An 18,160-nucleotide genomic window follows, 5' to 3' on the forward strand; every position below is an offset into this window, starting at 1 on the left:
GGGGGGGCAGTTCATTTTCATAAGAGGCCACATGAGGAGCCTGAATTGAGTCGGAGGGCCGCACCAACAATAACTCAAACTTATATCGGGATATAAATATATTGGGAGTGTATCGCCGGGGTCCATAAACAAAAGCTCCAAAAAAAATAAAAATGTTTTGATTGGGAAAATACATTGAGGACTTTTTTTCAATAAATCTATAATGATGAGCCTGGCAGGACTGTAGCCTCATAGAAACGGCTCACACTTATTGCACTTTACAAGCCTGTGTCACAAGTCTCTCCTACATTGTAGTCAATATTCATACACTCCGCACTCCGTGGTAGTAAGCTACTATTGTAGCCACAGCTGCCCAGGGGCAGACTGTCCATATCCCACTTGCAAGTCACACAATGTGTTGTTTATATCCTTATATCTTATTATGCCAGTGCCCTTTGCTGGACACCTGTGGAATTCTTTACTTTTATTCTTATTTAATCTGCCCCCTAGTGGCTGGAGTAAGCATTCTGGTAATAATAAAAAAAAAATCATAACTCAGCACAGGAATGAGCTAGAGACTTACTTTTTTTTTTTTACATGCTTATGAATTTATGCCCTACAAGTTATGGGCCGGACTGAATCATCTCGCGGGCCGGATGTGGCCCGCGGGCCGTACTTTGCCCAGGTCTGGGTTAGGGTTTCCACAGGGCATTAAAAGTCATGTGAATTGTGCCAAAATCAAGGCCTTAAATGGCATTAAAATAGGGCTGAATGATATGGACAAAATTTCATATCTCGATATTCATGCCAGATGTCTCGATATCGATGCCTGTCATGTGCATATGAATGTCCTTGGCCACTCCCATAACGACCCGGACCACTTTACACTAAAGTTACTTGAAGCACAGCAGGCGCTGCCCCCCCCCCTATATGAACTGGTCTCAAGTGAACTGAACTGGTCTAGTGCTGTCGAAATGGGCCTAAAAAAGTTTGTCTGAGGTGCTGAGATAGTCGCACTTCCAGGTCAAAAACCACTGCGGTACAACATGAACTGAGGAAAATAAATATTAAATAATTGTTTTTCTGATCAGTATAGCAATAATATTTGAAATGCACTTTTATAAAGCAAGTTTCATTTCACAGCACGCCTTTTAAAACTTCCAGGAGCTTTAACATTTGAGAGAAAACTGAAGCATGAAAACTACAAAGAAACATCTTTGTAGCAGTTTAAGCAACATAATAAGAAAATAAAAACACTACAATTTGCACGTCACAACCAAATAAAATAAGATGTGGCTCTCAAAAAACTGCACAATAGCGTTCATCATTATTTGCTAATAGATATTGAGACCTTTATCCCTGCAATAACTGCTCTTTCACCGCCTCCCATCATTGTGACTTTGATCTGGATCAGACTGGGCCGCCCTCGTGCGCATACGTTCATAATTATATTGGCATTATCGAGTCTGCTGGCTCCGCGGGCAGCTGTAGATTTAATTAGTGACCTAGATAAAGGCGCGGTAATTACTGTATGTCATATTCACAACAATGCCCTCTGTCAAAATCACCCAGTCAATAACCAATCAACTTTTAGCCCATTGGTGGTTCATAAGAAAGATAAACCGCCATCCGCCCGTCTGTTTCCCTATGTGTCCTCTGCATATCTCCAGAGGCGCTGTTATACGCCATTGATCAGGTTTTTAGTGTTGGAATTAATATGCCGCTATTGACCATGCTGTGGAGTCTAGTTATTGGTGCGTGTTCGTGTCCTATACAACATCAGCTAATTAGTGACCTCAAAAAAAAGAAAAAAGGTTGAAATGTAAAGTATTGTGTTGTTTTCAGTGCGGGAACATGGCCAGGGAAGGACTGCGGACTCTGGTTGTTGCCAAGAAGTCTCTGTCTGAGGAGCAGTACCAGGATTTTGAGGTAAATGTGACACAAAACTTTACTTTGGGCACGTTTTGGGAAAGTATTCAAAACAATTAGCATTTAGTCGGTTTGCATTCAGTGTTTTCTTGTGTTGGAATTATGATGTTTTTTCAAAAAAGACCACGGTCAGCTGTTTCTTCTAAAATATAAAGGGTTTTTTTTATTGATCGTGGACTCGCAGGCTATCATGAAACACTTTTAAACTCATGTCCGTGATGAATTGGGATGTTAGAAAAGTGTTGCACTGAGAAAAGAATAATCATAAGAAAGAAATGACATAAACCTACTTGAATTAAGTGATTAAATCAAAAGTTTGAGTAAAGTATTTTCCAGACTATAAGTTTCACTTTATTTTTTTCATAGTTTGGTTGGGGGTGCGATTTATACTCAGGCATGACTTATATATCAAAATATGTAATTTCACATTTTGTCATTTTCACACTGACAGACACTAGAGGGCGCTCTAGGCTTGTGTACCAGTATCTGCTACTCCTGAACCGCTGAAAATTAAAATGGTGATCGAGCAGCAGAAAGAAAGTTTAGAGTCAGCGAGAAACTTGTGAAGGATTGGCGAAAAGCAGAGGTTCGTTTTACTGCAAAGAAGAAAACAAAAAAAGCTTGTCGCGGGCTGAAAGCTTGATGGCCACAGCGAGAGAAACGAGTTCACAATTGGGTGCTTGAACAACGTGATCCCGGGAGAGGCTCGTCAAAGGTGTAGTTGTGCCCCCAGACCCAGGTAGTTGCCAATGCTGTTGCAACTTATACTCCAGAGCGACTTAAATACGGTTAGTCTGGTCTTAGATCAGATAAAACCTCTCATTGCCAGTGGAACAAAACGTGAAATATAAATATTTTTAAATATAGAAGTGAATTTGTCTGGTTTGAGGAGGGATTTACGCTTATTCCATTGGCTTTATTTTTATCCTAGATTAGAGCAGTTCAAACCGACCCAAATTCAACATAAGTGATTTATCTCATTTAAGATGGTAATTTTTCCAGTGTAGGAATGAGTTAAGACAATGACACGATTGAACTTTATTCGCCTCCTCTTTAATTTTTTGTAAAGAAAACAATATTGTACAGACATTTTAAATTTAGCAACTGTAATGGAAACATTACTCGACAGTAGGGCTGGGACGATCCACTTTTGTCACGATCCAGTACATATCACGATACCCAGGGGGGGGTCGATCCAATATGTATTGTGATACAGTAAGTAATTATAATTATAATTGACCACTGATATGTTTACCTTGAAATATGTAAAAAGTCATGTGTCCAAAGTTTATAAACTATACTATAAACCAGTGCTTCTCAACCTTTTGGAGACACGATCCTCATTATAACAGTTAACTGGGCTCGTGACCCCCGTCCGGGTCACACAGTGGGAGATGGGGACATTAGCCTGTATAATTATTAAAAAAACAATGGGGAAAAAAACAATGGCTAAATACAATTAATCAAATTCAGAACAAATTATGGCACTTTGGTAAAATAACACACACATACTCCAATAAAATAATAATTTATCTATATGATCTACATGACCCTTGGGGGTCCGGACTTTGTTAGTCTCGAGCCCTGAGTGTATGATAAAAAAATGCCTCCAAACACAAGTATTGAAAGTATTGTGCTACTTGATAAATATTGATACTTGGTGTTGCAGCACAAAGTATTGGGATCCAAGTCCGATCCGATATTTAGCCCCAATCCTACTAGACAGTATATGAAAATGTGTTTTGAAGCTTGGTTTTGGGCATAGTAGTTAAAATCCTATATGTTGATCAAGCTAATCATCCAATTCGGTTCATTGGGTCTTCTAGTAACTATGGCTATATGTTCTTGTAGCCTAAATCTAATCATCTAGTGTATCTTCTGCTTCAGAACCGCTATAACCAGGCGAAGCTGAGTATCCACGACCGGTCGCTGAAGGTGGCGGCGGCGGTGGAGAGTCTGGAGCGAGAGATGGAGCTGCTGTGTCTGACCGGAGTGGAAGACCAGCTCCAGGCCGACGTCAGACCCACGCTGGAGCTGCTGCGCAACGCCGGCATCAAGGTCCCACCGAATTAACTAATAGATTTGGGAAATGTTTGATGATGTTTTATAATACTTCTTCTCAACAAACATAAACATCTGCCTCCCAGTACAGATAATCTCCTCATTCATCTGTTTCGTCTCCAGATTTGGATGTTGACCGGCGACAAGCTGGAGACGGCCACCTGCATCGCTAAGAGCTCCCACCTGGTGTCGAGGAACCAGGACATCCACGTCTTCAAACCCGTACGTCCATCTCCTCCATCTCCCCACGTTCACACCCGTGCTTCAGTTCTGGCTTATCGTCTGTTGTGGCTCTCGAGCAGGTGACGAACCGCGGAGAGGCCCATCTGGAGCTCAACGCCTTCAGGAGGAAACACGACTGTGCCCTGGTCATCTCCGGAGACTCTTTAGAGGTGCTACACAGTAATGTTACACAGGGGTCAGCGGATCAGCAGATGAGCAGGTAGACGGAGATGTGCTTCAGAAGTTTGACGTTTTGAAGACTGGCTGGTTATTAGAACATCTGCTGATCAAAACTTTAGGAAGGCGATGAGTTCAGCCAAGCATCCAGGAAGTAATAACAGCTGCCGGGCCTAAAATATTATACTGTACTGCTGTGCAGTTACTTACTTTATTTCATGCCGCTGGGATTATTTTCCCTTCGCATTTCATGTGCCAAGGCTCAAAAACAAACTGCGCTGTGTGATGATGTCATCAGGCCGCGCCGCTCAGTTTACTTGCGCAGGTGTGTGGGCTGGCCAGCAGGGGGCAGGTGTGAACAGAGACCTCTCCTTAATCGAGGCATTCTTGAAATCATTTATACTTTTATGACTGTTCAAAAAACATATTCAGCATAATTTTTTGATTAATCAATAAATAAATAAAATAAAGATAGACTTTTTTTTAAAGGCAACAAATAATCGTTTGAATAATCGTGATTTCAATTATGACTTAAATAATCGTGATTTTTATTTTTTCTATACGTTTTCCGATACCTACTAGAATATTTGTCATCGAGAACCAGAAAACAGAACAATAATGTGTGGAAGACATGCAAATTTGGGGGAAAATTCAATGAACTTGTTGCAAAAATAAAGGAAAAAAATGGGAAAATTATTTAAAAAATGGGGGGAAAATAGGGAAATTATTAGCAATACAAATTGAAAGGAAAAAGTTGTGAAAAGATGGGGGAAAAAATAGGGGGAAAAATTGGGCAACAATTATTTATTTGAGCTAAAACAACCAAGTCCCTTCCTTTATTGCTGTCCCAGGACCAACAGCATCAAATCTTGGATCTAAAGATACAAGATTTTCTATCAGCTGTTGATGCTTTCATTTTTTTCGATACGAGTACCGCCTAAACTTTTTTTTCCGATACCATTCTGGTATAGTTTAACGGGACCCAGCCCTAAATATAACTGGTTTCTACATCACCTAAACCCACACTGCACTGAACTCATGCTAATATCGTGCTCTATGTAGATGAAAAAGCCCTTTCTTTTCATGATCTTTTTCTGGGGTTGCCCTCCTAGGAAATCGTTCAGTTAGTGTGTAGGTGAGCGTTAGGAGCACATGTGTTTTCCCTGTCGAGCGTAATCTCATGGCTCTCTCTCGTGTTGCAGGTGTGTCTGCGCTACTACGAGCACGAGTTTGTGGAGTTGGCGTGTCAGTGTCCCGCGGTGGTCTGCTGCCGCTGCTCCCCCACGCAGAAAGCACAGATCGTCAAACTCCTGCAGCAGCACACGGAGAACAGGACCTGCGCCATCGGTCTGTGCTAAAATTCTAATAACTACCACTAAAACAGCTCCAATAGAATCAGTTTCATGGGAGTCAGTGCATGTGTTACACCGCATGTCCACAAGAGGGCAGGCAAAGCACATTATTGCAGCAGGTGTTTTGTGAGGGCTATATTATTTTACCCTCTTATTCTTGTGAAATTGAGTACAAACGATGTATAGTAAGATCTTCTCCCCGACTGTGGCTCAGGTGATGGAGGAAACGACGTGAGCATGATTCAAGCTGCAGACTGTGGCATCGGGATCGAGGGAAAGGTAAGAAATCGGACACTTTTCCTCAACTTTTCCTCTACATTCTGCTTGAGTTTCTCCTTTGTGTCGTGTAGGAAGGGAGGCAGGCCTCGCTGGCGGCCGACTTCTCCATCACACAGTTCAAGCACATCGGCCGTCTGCTCATGGTCCACGGCAGGAACAGCTACAAGCGCTCGGCCGCCCTGGGGCAGTTTGTGATGCATCGCGGCATGATCATCTCCACCATGCAGGTGCGGCACACGGGCAGGACGGGAGGAAATGAATCACACTTTGTTCTTCATATTGATGTATTTTTTTTAACCTCTTAACCCCCGCCTTAACCGAGCGCATTTTCTCCAATTCAACTTAAAGCCTATTGTTTAACGCCTCATTTGAAAGCAAAGTCTGACAAAACTGATGAAAACGGATCATTTTCCTCCCTTTGTTGTCATCGCTTTTTCAAAGTTCTCTTTATCGCCTTTTTTGTCACTTTTTGTTGCTCTTTTGAGGCTTTTCATCTAATTTTTGGCACCTTTTCATTGCTTTTTTTTAAAATATATTTTTCAAGACTTTTTTGTCATTTTTTTCATCACATTTTTGTCTTTTTTTTCACATTTTTGTCACTTATTTGTTGCGTTTTTGTTGTGTTTTGAACTTTATTTTCTCCTCAATTTGTCACTATCTTGATGCTTATTTCAAAAAGCTTTTAGATTTGGGTAAAGCCTGGAGAAGATGGGCTCGGTTCAGGTGGAGGTTAAGGGGTTAGATTTGTTTTGTTTTTTGCTTTTTGCTCATCCAAACCAAATATGTGCTTTATTTAAATTGCAGATGAACATAGGGAAGATGCAGCTTGTACCAAACCCATCCTTAATTTAATTTAATTTAAGCTTCATAGTTTTCTCTCTCTCTTTCAGGCCGTTTTTTCCTCCATATTTTACTTCGCCTCTGTGCCGCTGTACCAGGGCTTCCTCATGGTCGGGTATGTCCTGCCTTTGATCTGTACTCAGTTACTTTACTGTAGGGCTGCATGATATTGAAGTAACTTCCGATATGCGATATACCTGTGCAAATTATATTAATTATATTATAATATTGCGATATAACAATTTCAACACGATATGTTCCATTCTAATTAAACACAAGTAACTAGTTTTTCAGCAAACTGTGTCAAAAGAAGACTTAAAAAAGACAACTTCACTTTTTAGAATATAGTAGACTATAGTAATGTTGCGATTATATTATGGCTTTTTGCGATACGGATATTGCATCACCTAACGATATTTTTCGCAATATATATATATTGTGCAGCCCTCCTTTACTGTACTAAGTGTATTTTTGACTAACTTTTCTACATTTTACTGTACATTCCCCTCTTCGTGTATTAATGATGTTTATTTCATTCACAGTTATGCCACGATCTACACCATGTTCCCCGTGTTTTCCCTGGTCCTGGATCAGGACGTTAAACCGGAGATGGCTCTGCTTTACCCAGAGCTGTACAAAGACCTCACCAAGGTCTGTGCGCAGATTCACATCATTCAAATAGTGATTAAAACATCCAAAACATGTAAAGTAACCCCTGCCTTTGTCTGTTTCAGGGCCGATCCTTATCTTTTAAAACCTTCCTCATTTGGGTTTTAATCAGTGTTTACCAAGGTAAGATCGAGCCGCTCATTTCAGAGAAGACTTTTAACAACAAATATGATCAACAAAGTACAGTCAACATTTTAGCCAATATGTCACTGAATTTTACTGCCAGAAAAATCCGCTATTCTAACATTAAAGTACATATAACACAATAACAATAGACACAATCTTTGCTGAAACATAGTTTACCTCTTAATCCCCACCTGAACCGAGCACATTTTCTCCAGTTCGACTTTACCCAAATCTAAAAGCTTCTCGAAAGATGTGTCAAAATAGTGACAAAAACAAGACGTAAAACGCAGCTAAAAAAAAAACATTAAAATGTGATGAAAAACACACAAAAAAGCAATAAAACGCTGCAATCAAAATCACAAGTTTCACTCTTTTTGCACGAGACACAAATGTTTTGTCTCATTTTTGAAGCACATTTTGAAGCTCATTGAAGCACATTTTCCAGTAGAAGTGAAACACCAGCGCTCGAAGTATTTGTTAACCCCTTAAAGGGACTATACAGAGTTTATAAATGGTAAAATTATGTATTTTCCTCCCCTACATGTTCCAATAATGTCCTAATGTATAAACATGAGCCCAGACCTGTTCACCACAACTGCCTCTAAATCCTGCACTGTCTCTCAAAAAGGTGTCATGCTCGAGCTTAATATAGAAGCTGCAGTTACACGCATGACCTGAGGTGGCAGTAGTGAGTATAAAATTACAAACTTGCGTCTAGCCCCTTTAACCCCCGCCTTAACCGAGCACATTTTCTTCAGTTTACTCAAATCTAAAAGCTTCTCGACTGGAGCTCACAGCCTATAGGCCAGAGTAACGCCTCATTTGAAAGCTAAGACCTACAAACCTGATCTACGATTTGTCCTTGTTTTTGTTTTCATGTTTTAGTCGTTTGTGTTGCATTTTTATCATGTTTTCATTGCTTTTTTTGAAGAATTTTTGCCACACGTTTTCAATGCTTTTTTTGTTTCACTTTGGACATGTTTTTGCCACATTTTTTTTTCACTTTTGTGACCTGATCATAACAAGGAAGAAGCTTAGATTAGTTTTGTAGGTCTTAGCTTTCAAATGAGGTGTTACTCTGTAATGCTCAACAGGAGAAAAGGCACTCGGGCGCTAAAGTAGTTGTGTAGTAGAAGGTCAAAGAGTAGTTCTTTCCCCTTTTGTTTTCCCTCTGGCAGCTGTGCCCTAAGGTAAATATTAATAGTAATTAATTAGTACTTTCCTAATACTAAGTCAAAATCACACTTTAAAGATCCTCATATTTTACTGTAAACCGTGACCGATTTGGCATTGTGCTTCATAATTACTGCTCGCCTCGTCAAACTGTATCTAAGTCACTTTCTCAGTAGCTTATGTTTCGAAGCCCAGACACTTTTACACGCGCACTATTGTCCGTGCAGTAAATCGATATTTCAGTAATCGCTAAGCCATGCAGCGCGAGAGAGAGAGACGGATCTTTGCCCTCGCTCGACCGTGACTTCCTGACGAAAACGGCCTTTTAATTAAAGGCCACAAAAAAACAGGAGCACGGAGAGACGGAGAAATGAGCGGGGAAAGCGAGAGGGAAATATGAAGGCTTAATCTCAGACAGGAATTGTCGTATGAAGAGGCAATTACGCGATCAGTTATAGTCTGTTAGGTCCAATTTGAGGCGCGATATGATAAATGAGGAGGATCAGGATACAGAGGGCGGCGACGAACGCTCCCTCACACACAGAGCTGAGAGAGGAGGGAGTTATCCAGTCATTACACGCGTCATAATGTGGCTGTAAGTGTTTAAATGAACTGTAGGTGGGATTACAGGTGGGCTGCACACATTAGCTCATTAGCATATTTTAAGAAGCCTCAATGTTTTTCCTTCTGATTTCTGCTTCTTCTGGTGATGCTCTTTGTCTTTGCTCAATTTAATGTCATTTATGATTTAGTGATGCATATAAGTTTGGTGTTTTTCTGGTTTAGACGCGACTTAGTCCAAATTTGATTTCTATTAGAACCGGATTAGTCCTGATTTGATCTTGGTCTAGAGGTTTTGCACTTGGAAGATGAAATATTTTATGAGGTGGTTGTTTCATCCTTGGTTTAGTCCTGATCTTGTGCAGGGTCTTATTTTGGCCAACGATGACCAAACTAATTGCTCACGGTTTTGTATTTTAGTCTTGAAAGGTTATGTGAAATCTAGTTGTCAAATATTGCGTTATTTTACTCAAATGTTATTATTTTACTAATACATATTTGTACTTCGTATTTTTTTTATCCTATTTTTAACTTCTTTAAGTGATAGTAAGTTTCAAAGTTTTACAAATTTAGCAGATATAATTGACTGTCTGGGCTTGAAATTTGATGCAACTTAAGTAATATTAGATAACAATATCTTTTCAAAAGTCCCTCCCTTTGCTGATTTCTGCAACTAATCAGAATCCCGGGATGCAACTTTGACCAATGAGAGGCGCTTTCCTGTGGACCGGCCTGTCTGGTCCAATCAGGAGGGAGGGGGAGGGGGAGGAGCTTAACAGTTTACTTTTGAGAGTTCTGTTCCTGCTCTCATTTTGCAAACTAGGACAGGCTTTCTGGTTAAAGGGAGGACAAATTTGATTGTTTGCTTTCAAATTTCACTCTTATCTTGCCTCACTTTGCAAACTTACAGACTATCACTTTAACCCCCACCTGAACCAAGCACATTTTCTAGTCTCTCTAGTCACTTCTTGAGACAAGCTTTAAAATAGCAACAAAAACTAGGGCTGAAAGATATATTGTTATCGTATCGATATCGAGATGTGAATATATAATGATATATATATATATATATTATAGATATATCAAAAAAGCAAGATATAAATTATATAGATACAAAAACTGCACTCTTGTGGTTTTCACCAAAAACAAACAATCATTGAACAAGTTAACACAAACTCAACAAAAAAGTTGCAAAATTGTAATGAAAACGGCATCAAAAACCAACAAAAGAGCAACAAGAAACGGGAAAAAATGAGATGAAAAAGACTGTGAAAAAAGTGGCAACAACATGAGGAAGAATAGCTGTTTAGATCAGTTATGTAGGTCTTAGCTTTCAAATGAGGCACTGGCCAAGAGGCTTCTAGGTTTGGGTAAAGCCGACCTGGAGAAAAAGTGCTCGGTTTAGGCTGGTGGTCAGAGCTTAAACAGTTATACCTTCACATTATAAATGAGATCATTGTCCATCAGTATCAGAAAAAACAGTCTTTCTGTCGGTGACCCAGGTTTATTGTTGGCCAGACCTTGAAAGCTCCTCAACATCCTGTATCTTCTCTGTCTGTGGCGCCCCCAGGTGGTATCCTCATGTACGGCGGCCTGGTGCTGTTCGAGTCGGAGTTCGTTCACGTCGTGGCCATCTCCTTCACGGCGCTCATTCTCACCGAGCTCCTGATGGTGGCGCTCACGATCCGCACCTGGCACTGGCTCATGGTGCTGGCGGAGTTCTTCAGCCTGGGCAGCTACCTCGCCTCGCTCGCCTTCCTCAACGAGTACTTCGGTCAGTAGCCATTACTTCACATGTTTTACTCTTGTCCTAGAAGTACCTTAAAGTGGTTTATGACGGTGTAACTAAAATGCCTGAGAGCAAACCAGTGTGATAATGTATTCAGTGTGGGGTAAACACAGACACAGAGAGGATTATCTTACCTCTTATCAATCAAAAAAAAAAAAAATGGCTGCAAAATACATTAGCCGACACAATATTCATTTTGCAGGAAGCCATAATGTTTGGCTAAACCATTAATCACAGTCTAATATAAAATGCAGGTGCTGAGGTTCAGTTTTAGTTCTATTTTATCCAAGCTTTGGGGAGTCGTTATGATTAACACCATGTTGAAAGGATTTGTAGGGCCCGGCCGATGTATCGATATGTCGGGCTCATATTCCAGTGTTTTTCTCTTGTCCAGGGCTCCCTTGAAAAAAGAGGTTTTTAATCTCAATGGGACTTTCCTGGTTAAATAAAGGTTAAATAATAAATCTCCAGAACCTTAAAATGAGCCGTCCCACAACTTCCAAGGCCTCGGTCACCAGTTTGTTCACATATCTTACTTTTGTGTATAATTTCGGAACCATAAATTATAGACTGTCTTTCAAACAAGCTCCCTCTGAAGTACCTACTAAGCATGAATATACAGCGCCCCCTGCTGTCACAGTTCAACACATGTTTAGAAGCTTCATACACAGGATAGTGTTTGTATAGAGCTTTTCATACGACACAAGTCACACCCAAAGTGCTTCACACATGAAAGGGAGGGGGGTTCATTCACTCCATGCTGATGGTGGTGAGCTACATTTAAAGCCACAGTTTCCCCTGGGGCAGACTGACAGAAGCGAGGCCGCTCACATCTGCGCCAACGCTCCCTCCAACCACCACCAACTGCTCACACATAGGCATTGAGTGAAGTGCCAACAAACAAAACAAACAAAACAAACAAACCTCAAATCAAATGACTTAAAACATCGGCCAATATATCGGCTATCGGCAATGCCAACCCCCTTCGTATCAGTATCGGACACCAAAGATCCATATCAGTCGAGCCCTAATGATTCAGTGCAATATCACGATGTTGTTTAACCCTATTTTGCTCTGAATTCAGCCGAGATGCTCTGAATAAACTAGTAACATCACCGCTTTCAAACACGAGGCACATGATGCTGTTTTCTGTGGCACTGAGCACTGTTCTCTTCTTTTCTCACTTTTTCAATGTGTTTTCTGTAACTCTCTGTGCTTAATCTCACGTTCCTCCTTTTCCCACTTGTGTGTCGTGTGCGTTGGACACAGGTATAGGCAGGGTGTCCTTGGGAGCTTTCCTTGGTAGGTTTCAGACTCAAAGACAGTTTTGCATGTTCGGTGTTCACATGTCTTCATCGTGATTGGGCATTTGTTTTGTGGGTTTATTCGTCTCGTGTTTTGTGTCTCATTACGTTTTGTCTTTTCTGTCCAGTGCCTGAATTTTCATCCTTAGTATCAAATCCTTTAGTGCATTCGCATGTTTAAAAACCTCTGGTGCTTGGTTTAACTCAGTTTATTTCACTGGTTAAAGTCACTGATTCTTCATATTCAGGGGTTTATGAAAGTCTTCCCTGTTTCAGCTTCTTCCTGGTGTTTTGGTGAATTGCCCTCATGTCAGTTTAATGGGTTATATTCAATATTAAAGCCACACTGCGGAAGTTTTCAGCTCATATGTCGCAACATCACACAAGATCAACATCTACAGTCCAGAACCCCCACAAATGTAGCAAAACATAGAAATAATTACCAATAAGCATTTTATATCTTCTATTTTCTGCACCTGTTCTCCTTTCTCAGTCATTTTAGAGGATTTTAAAGATTTAATTTGCTTCAATTATATCACTTCTAATTGGACTTTAAAGCTACATAGAAATAAAAAGGAAAAGCGGCGTTCAATCCTCAAGTCGAGAAGTTTGGGAAACTTTTCTTTCAGCCTGTTCAGTGTATATTTCCTATAACCGTTAGCGTTAGCCATCAAACATCATAAATTATGAGCGATCCAGATGTTTTCAGCTGTTGTCAACCCATCAACCCCATACAGGTGAAGTCAAAACCTCGTTAGAAATCATTCATGAATGTACAGACCTTTTTAGGTACAAATTAGCATCTAAAAGTGTTTTGTTTTTGTTTATTTGAGCAGTTGAATAAGAAATTATATCATAACAATAGTACAAAAGAACCTACTACAAAGAGCATAGGAACACAGCATTGCACATGTACAACGTACCCGTTTGTGATTTAACTTTACACATTATCAATCATACATTTGGCAACATCTTATTTTGATTTGCTTCGTTCGCAAAAGAAGCTGTTACTTCAATGCGGCTGTTTTAACACGGACCACACTTACAAAGCACTGTCTGAAATGAACAGGAAACAGAAGCACAACTACAACATTCAAGTCTATTCGATTCATTTTTGTAGAAAATCGAATTTTTATTTTATATTTTTTATAAGTATTCATAATATGGATGTTTAAAATATGGATGTTGTAATTGTGTAGGTTTGGGTGGGGCCATGGGGACATGTCCCCACCAATACCAATAAACTTCATGTGGAGATCTTCACATTGTGCGATCACCGAGCTCCTGACTTGACTCAGATGTGGCACTTAGCTTGGGGAGAGGAACGATCGGCAACAAAACACTTTTTGTTTCACATTGATTGGTCAAATATTCGCGTAGATATTCATATTTTCGGGTTGCAACTCTGAGCAGTGAAGGGACGGGCAGCACAGGTTACAAAAACAAAACAACTAAAACAAAGAGTCAATATGGCTAAGTGACGATGTTTGACGAGTCTGGAGGCATTAAATTTGTATTAAAAATATATATTTTTTTTTTTTTGTAAAAGTGTCCCCACCAAAAGTAACACCAAACCTACGCCCTTGCAAACTGCAGTGACTTTTCATTTTTTTACAGTGACTGAGCTATTTTTGGATTTGTTGATTCACTTTAACTAAAAACAATAAATATATATATTTAAAATGTCAAATATTTTTTTATAAGACGATTTTTTTGCAGGAACAAATCGCCCAGCTCTAATTAAATTAAATGAATGGATGAAATGATGAAATGTAACAGAGTATGGCTTTAATTTTGGATGTAAACCCTGAATCAAAGTGGGAATGGGGCTAAAATCTGCCAAGTTTGCTTCAAATGTTTGAAATCTTGGTCCTAACACGTCTTTCCCCTTTCAGACCTGTCCTACATCACGACTTGGCCTTTTCTGTGGAAAGTCTCTGCGATCACGCTGGTCAGCTGTCTTCCCCTCTACATCATCAAGTATCTCAAACGCAAATTCTCTCCTCCCAGCTACTCCAAGCTCTCGTCCTGAGCCAAAGCCACAGACTCCCTCTCGTATCGGACGGCGTTTTGTTGCTTGGGAACATTTTTTTCGTGCACTTTTTTGAGCCGCGGTCGCTCGACAATTGCGATGAAGCAGCGGACCAATCAGAGGAGAGGAACGTAAGACTTTTGCATTACTTGAAAAAGACCAGAGCACATATTATTATTGAGTTGAAGCGGACGTTTAGGGGCTGGACACTCTCAGCTTTTGTCTTTCAAAGGAGAACATTTTGCCTTCGTTTAACAGCATTTGCAGCAATTTTTATACGCGTTTTGTTTTGGACTTTTTTCTACGTGACGTTTTTAGGTGTCCGTTTTTTTTAAACACAAATTGCTGGCCTGTCTTTTTTACAGCGTTGAGTTGCATTCATGGACCCGTGGGGAAGATCCGACGTTTGTTGATGATGTACATAAAGCCATTTTTCTCGCAACTCCTCCGATACTTCTCGACCTCAAAGCGCAGGACAACAAGGAATTACCAAAAAAAACAGACCACTGTATTTTGAAGGATGTTGTTTCTGTGCTGCTCTGTTCGTGTTTAAGTTATTTTTGCCTTTGCTGCTTTCATGAACCACTGCGCACATCAGAAGCACGGACTATCGCAAAGCAGGAACTTTGGAGCCACTATCCAGCTATATTCAACATTTGCACATTTGTGATTAAAAGTAATTTGTATGAGCCCCGAGCATGAGGAAGCGCACTCAGGTTTTCTGTTGCATTTTTTTTTGTCCACTGGATTTGATGACAGACACCAGCAAGGCCCATTGAGTTGTTCGATGCAGAGGTGTGTAAAATAGGAAAGTGGAATGTGAAGAATTTACTCGATTCACCACAAGAACAAGGCACAAACAAAATGGAGTTTACACTTCAGTCAAAACAATAGAATCCCACATTTATTCTTGATTTGAGCAGGTTATTATTATTTTTTCTTATTCTTTGATACTTTGATTTTGATTGTGACCAACCCACCTCTTGTTTATTGTGACTTGGATCAAAGGGAACGTATGCAAAATCGTCTTTACTTTTTGCTTTTAACCGTGTTTAACCCTAACCGTGGGTCTCTGAGCTTCAGCTTTGTCTTTGGGGTGTTTTCTTAATTTGAAACACACTTTTTCCTACAGCCACATGTTTGGGTGATTTTCACCCAGCAATAGTGATACAAGGTCAGGCAGGGTTAGTGTATTTAATCAGACAATCTTGCCCCTTTCAAGGTTGACATTCAGGGCTGCCACATTTATTTTGCAACTTCAGCGACAGCTTTGCTCCAGTCGCAGAGTCCAGTGTTTCTGGCCTCACAGCAAGTGAGGAACACAGTTACAGTATTTTAGTCAGCTGGTCATTTATGCCCATTCAAAATATATATAATATATAAAAAATATTTTGTTTCTCTCTCCTGTGGCTGTTTGTGCCAACACACTGAGGCTTCACCAGAGAAGTCTCACATATGCCAGGAATGTGTGGACCAAAAACCAAGTTCCATCTTCATTATTTTATTTTTTAGACATGACACAGTTTAATATTGACTCAAATGTGTCATGAATTGTCATGTTTTGATTGATTTTGATTGAGTACTTTTTATTGGGTTAAAATCACCGGCGTTAGTGATGGTGTTATGAATTTGAGCGATGGTGTTCTAGGGTTAAATGTCATTTCCTCACTGAAAAATAGACCTGAGGCCGTGTTTCACTTCACACAAGTTTGCATAATCCTGGGGAAATCTCATCTCAAAAGAAAGAACGCTGTTTTGCACTTCTTTGTATTCACCTTTTTCCGGAAGTTCCCGTGGGCGCCGCCTTGAATTGTGCCCCGCCCCTTTTCTCCTGTAAAATAAGGTGAATTGTCATAAGGTGAATTGTCCTGCAGATCTGGGTTCCAACAGATAGGACCCAGATCCCCAGGGTGGTCATCAAGTCGCCCTTCATTTGTTTGCTAAACCTGAAAGCTTAGTTTTATCACATGTCATTCCCACTGCTGCCTGCAGAGGGTGCTCCAGGCTACAATGCAGTCCTCTCTCAAGTGTCTCTCAGTAGCGTCTCATGTGTCTGTTTTAATGAACTGCCAACAGCATAAATTACACACACACAAAGCTCACTCACTCTATATGACTCTCAAACTGACCAATCGAGTCACCCCAGATCTGAACAGTTAAAGTGATAGTCGGTAAGTTTGCAAAGTGAGGAGAGAAACTGACATTTTGAAGCATTACAATCAAATTCCTCCCCTTTACTCAGAAAGCCCTCCTTGTTTGCAAAATGAAGAGAGCAGGAACAGGATTGTCAAAAGTAAACGACCAAGCCCCTCCCCCTCCCTCCTGATTGGACCTGATAGGCTGGTTCACAGGAGAAGCTCGTCTCATTGGTCAACGTGGGAGGAGACACTTCCAGACTGTCACTTTAAATCCACATGGCCACTTTGTCTTTTCTTTTTTGTTTTGTTCAGGCAGCGTGAAATCCTAATTCTAACACTCCCCTAAAAATCCTACAATCTTTGACAGATCTAGATCAGCACAGCAAATATCCTACAACACATTGAGCTTTGATTGTAAACTCTTATACTTTGTCTCTCTTCACTCTGTGCCTCTCAGCGCCTGTTTTCTCGTTTTTACAGTATTCCAACTTCCTTGCGGCACAATCCGGCCCCGGGCGCTCAGACAAAAAGACTTTGAACAAACCCGGAAATCTTTCTGCAGATTTCCTTTGAAAATGAATGAGTTTTATCATTCGCTCTTGTACACTGGGAGTTTTTATTGCGTTTAATGAAGGCAATGTAAAGCAATGGCACATGAGGGTATGGTAATGTTGTCATGGTAACCTGTGTTAAAACGTGGGTTGTCTCGACTTTTTTATTATTATTTTACGTGGCACTTAAAATGTGGCTGCTCCGAAGACCAATATTGGATGTAATTTTTTTTGAGGGGAAAGCTGTGGGAGACTTTATTGTTTAAAAAGCTAATTTAAATGTGTGTTTTCTTATCATTGTTCTGCGTCTGTGGCGTTGTACACTCTTGCTTTCCACTGTCTGTTGTTTATATAAATGTCTTGAGGAAATAAATGATACGAGGAACGTGATGTAAGCTGTGGTTTGTACTGAGTGACCAGGAGATGGCGCCAGAAACTAAGGAGTATGACGCTACTCAGTTAACCTCTTACAACCCGCCTAAACCAAATGCATTCTGCCGTCTTTGGCTTTTATATAGGCCTGTGTTGCACATCATTTGAAAGCTAAGACCCACAAAACTGATGTTGAGTTTTTTTCACTTTTTTGTGGAATTTTTTTCACATTTTTGTGGAATTTTTGTCACTTTTTTGTGGAATTTTTGTCACTTTTTGGTTGAATTTTTGTCACATTTTTGTTGAGTTTTTGTCACTTTTTTGTTGAATTTTTGTCACTTTTTTGTTGATTTTTTTTCACATTTTTGTGGAATTTTTGTCACTTTTTTGTGGAATTTTTGTCACTTTTTGGTTGAGTTTTTGTCACTTTTTTGTTGAATTTTTTTCACTTTTTTGTTGAATTTTTTTCACATTTTTGTTAAATTTTTGTCACTTTTTTGTGGAATTTTTGTCACTTTTTTGTAGAATTTTTGTCACTTTTTTTTTTATTTTTTGTCACTTTTTTGTTGAATTTTTGTCTCTTTTTTTGTTGAATTTTTGTCACTT

At 39.9% G+C, this 18,160-nt stretch overlaps 1 protein-coding gene across 3 annotated transcripts in view; it reads left to right on the forward strand.

Moving 5' to 3' along the window:
• atp9b (ATPase phospholipid transporting 9B) overlaps positions 1 to 14,987 on the forward strand; it is a 62,184-nt gene extending 47,197 nt beyond the window's left edge. For 2 of the 3 annotated variants that reach the window (XM_079570876.1, XM_079570878.1), the window contains exons 18-30: positions 1,825 to 1,908; positions 3,796 to 3,966; positions 4,093 to 4,191; positions 4,272 to 4,361; positions 5,571 to 5,715; positions 5,935 to 5,999; positions 6,071 to 6,226; positions 6,890 to 6,954; positions 7,382 to 7,490; positions 7,574 to 7,631; positions 10,939 to 11,142; positions 12,427 to 12,459; positions 14,357 to 14,987. In XM_079570876.1, the coding sequence (XP_079427002.1) occupies positions 1,825 to 1,908; positions 3,796 to 3,966; positions 4,093 to 4,191; positions 4,272 to 4,361; positions 5,571 to 5,715; positions 5,935 to 5,999; positions 6,071 to 6,226; positions 6,890 to 6,954; positions 7,382 to 7,490; positions 7,574 to 7,631; positions 10,939 to 11,142; positions 12,427 to 12,459; positions 14,357 to 14,493 (1,416 nt within the window). In that variant the 3' untranslated portion in view covers positions 14,494 to 14,987. The remainder of the gene's footprint in view (positions 1 to 1,824; positions 1,909 to 3,795; positions 3,967 to 4,092; positions 4,192 to 4,271; positions 4,362 to 5,570; positions 5,716 to 5,934; positions 6,000 to 6,070; positions 6,227 to 6,889; positions 6,955 to 7,381; positions 7,491 to 7,573; positions 7,632 to 10,938; positions 11,143 to 12,426; positions 12,460 to 14,356) is intronic. The other variant, XM_079570877.1, reaches the window with a different exon arrangement.
• Positions 14,988 to 18,160: the final 3,173 nt, after the last annotated feature.

The sequence above is a fragment of the Gobius niger genome (genome assembly GCF_951799975.1).
Source record: "Gobius niger genome assembly, chromosome: 14".
Taxonomy (NCBI): Eukaryota; Metazoa; Chordata; class Actinopteri; order Gobiiformes; family Gobiidae; genus Gobius; species Gobius niger.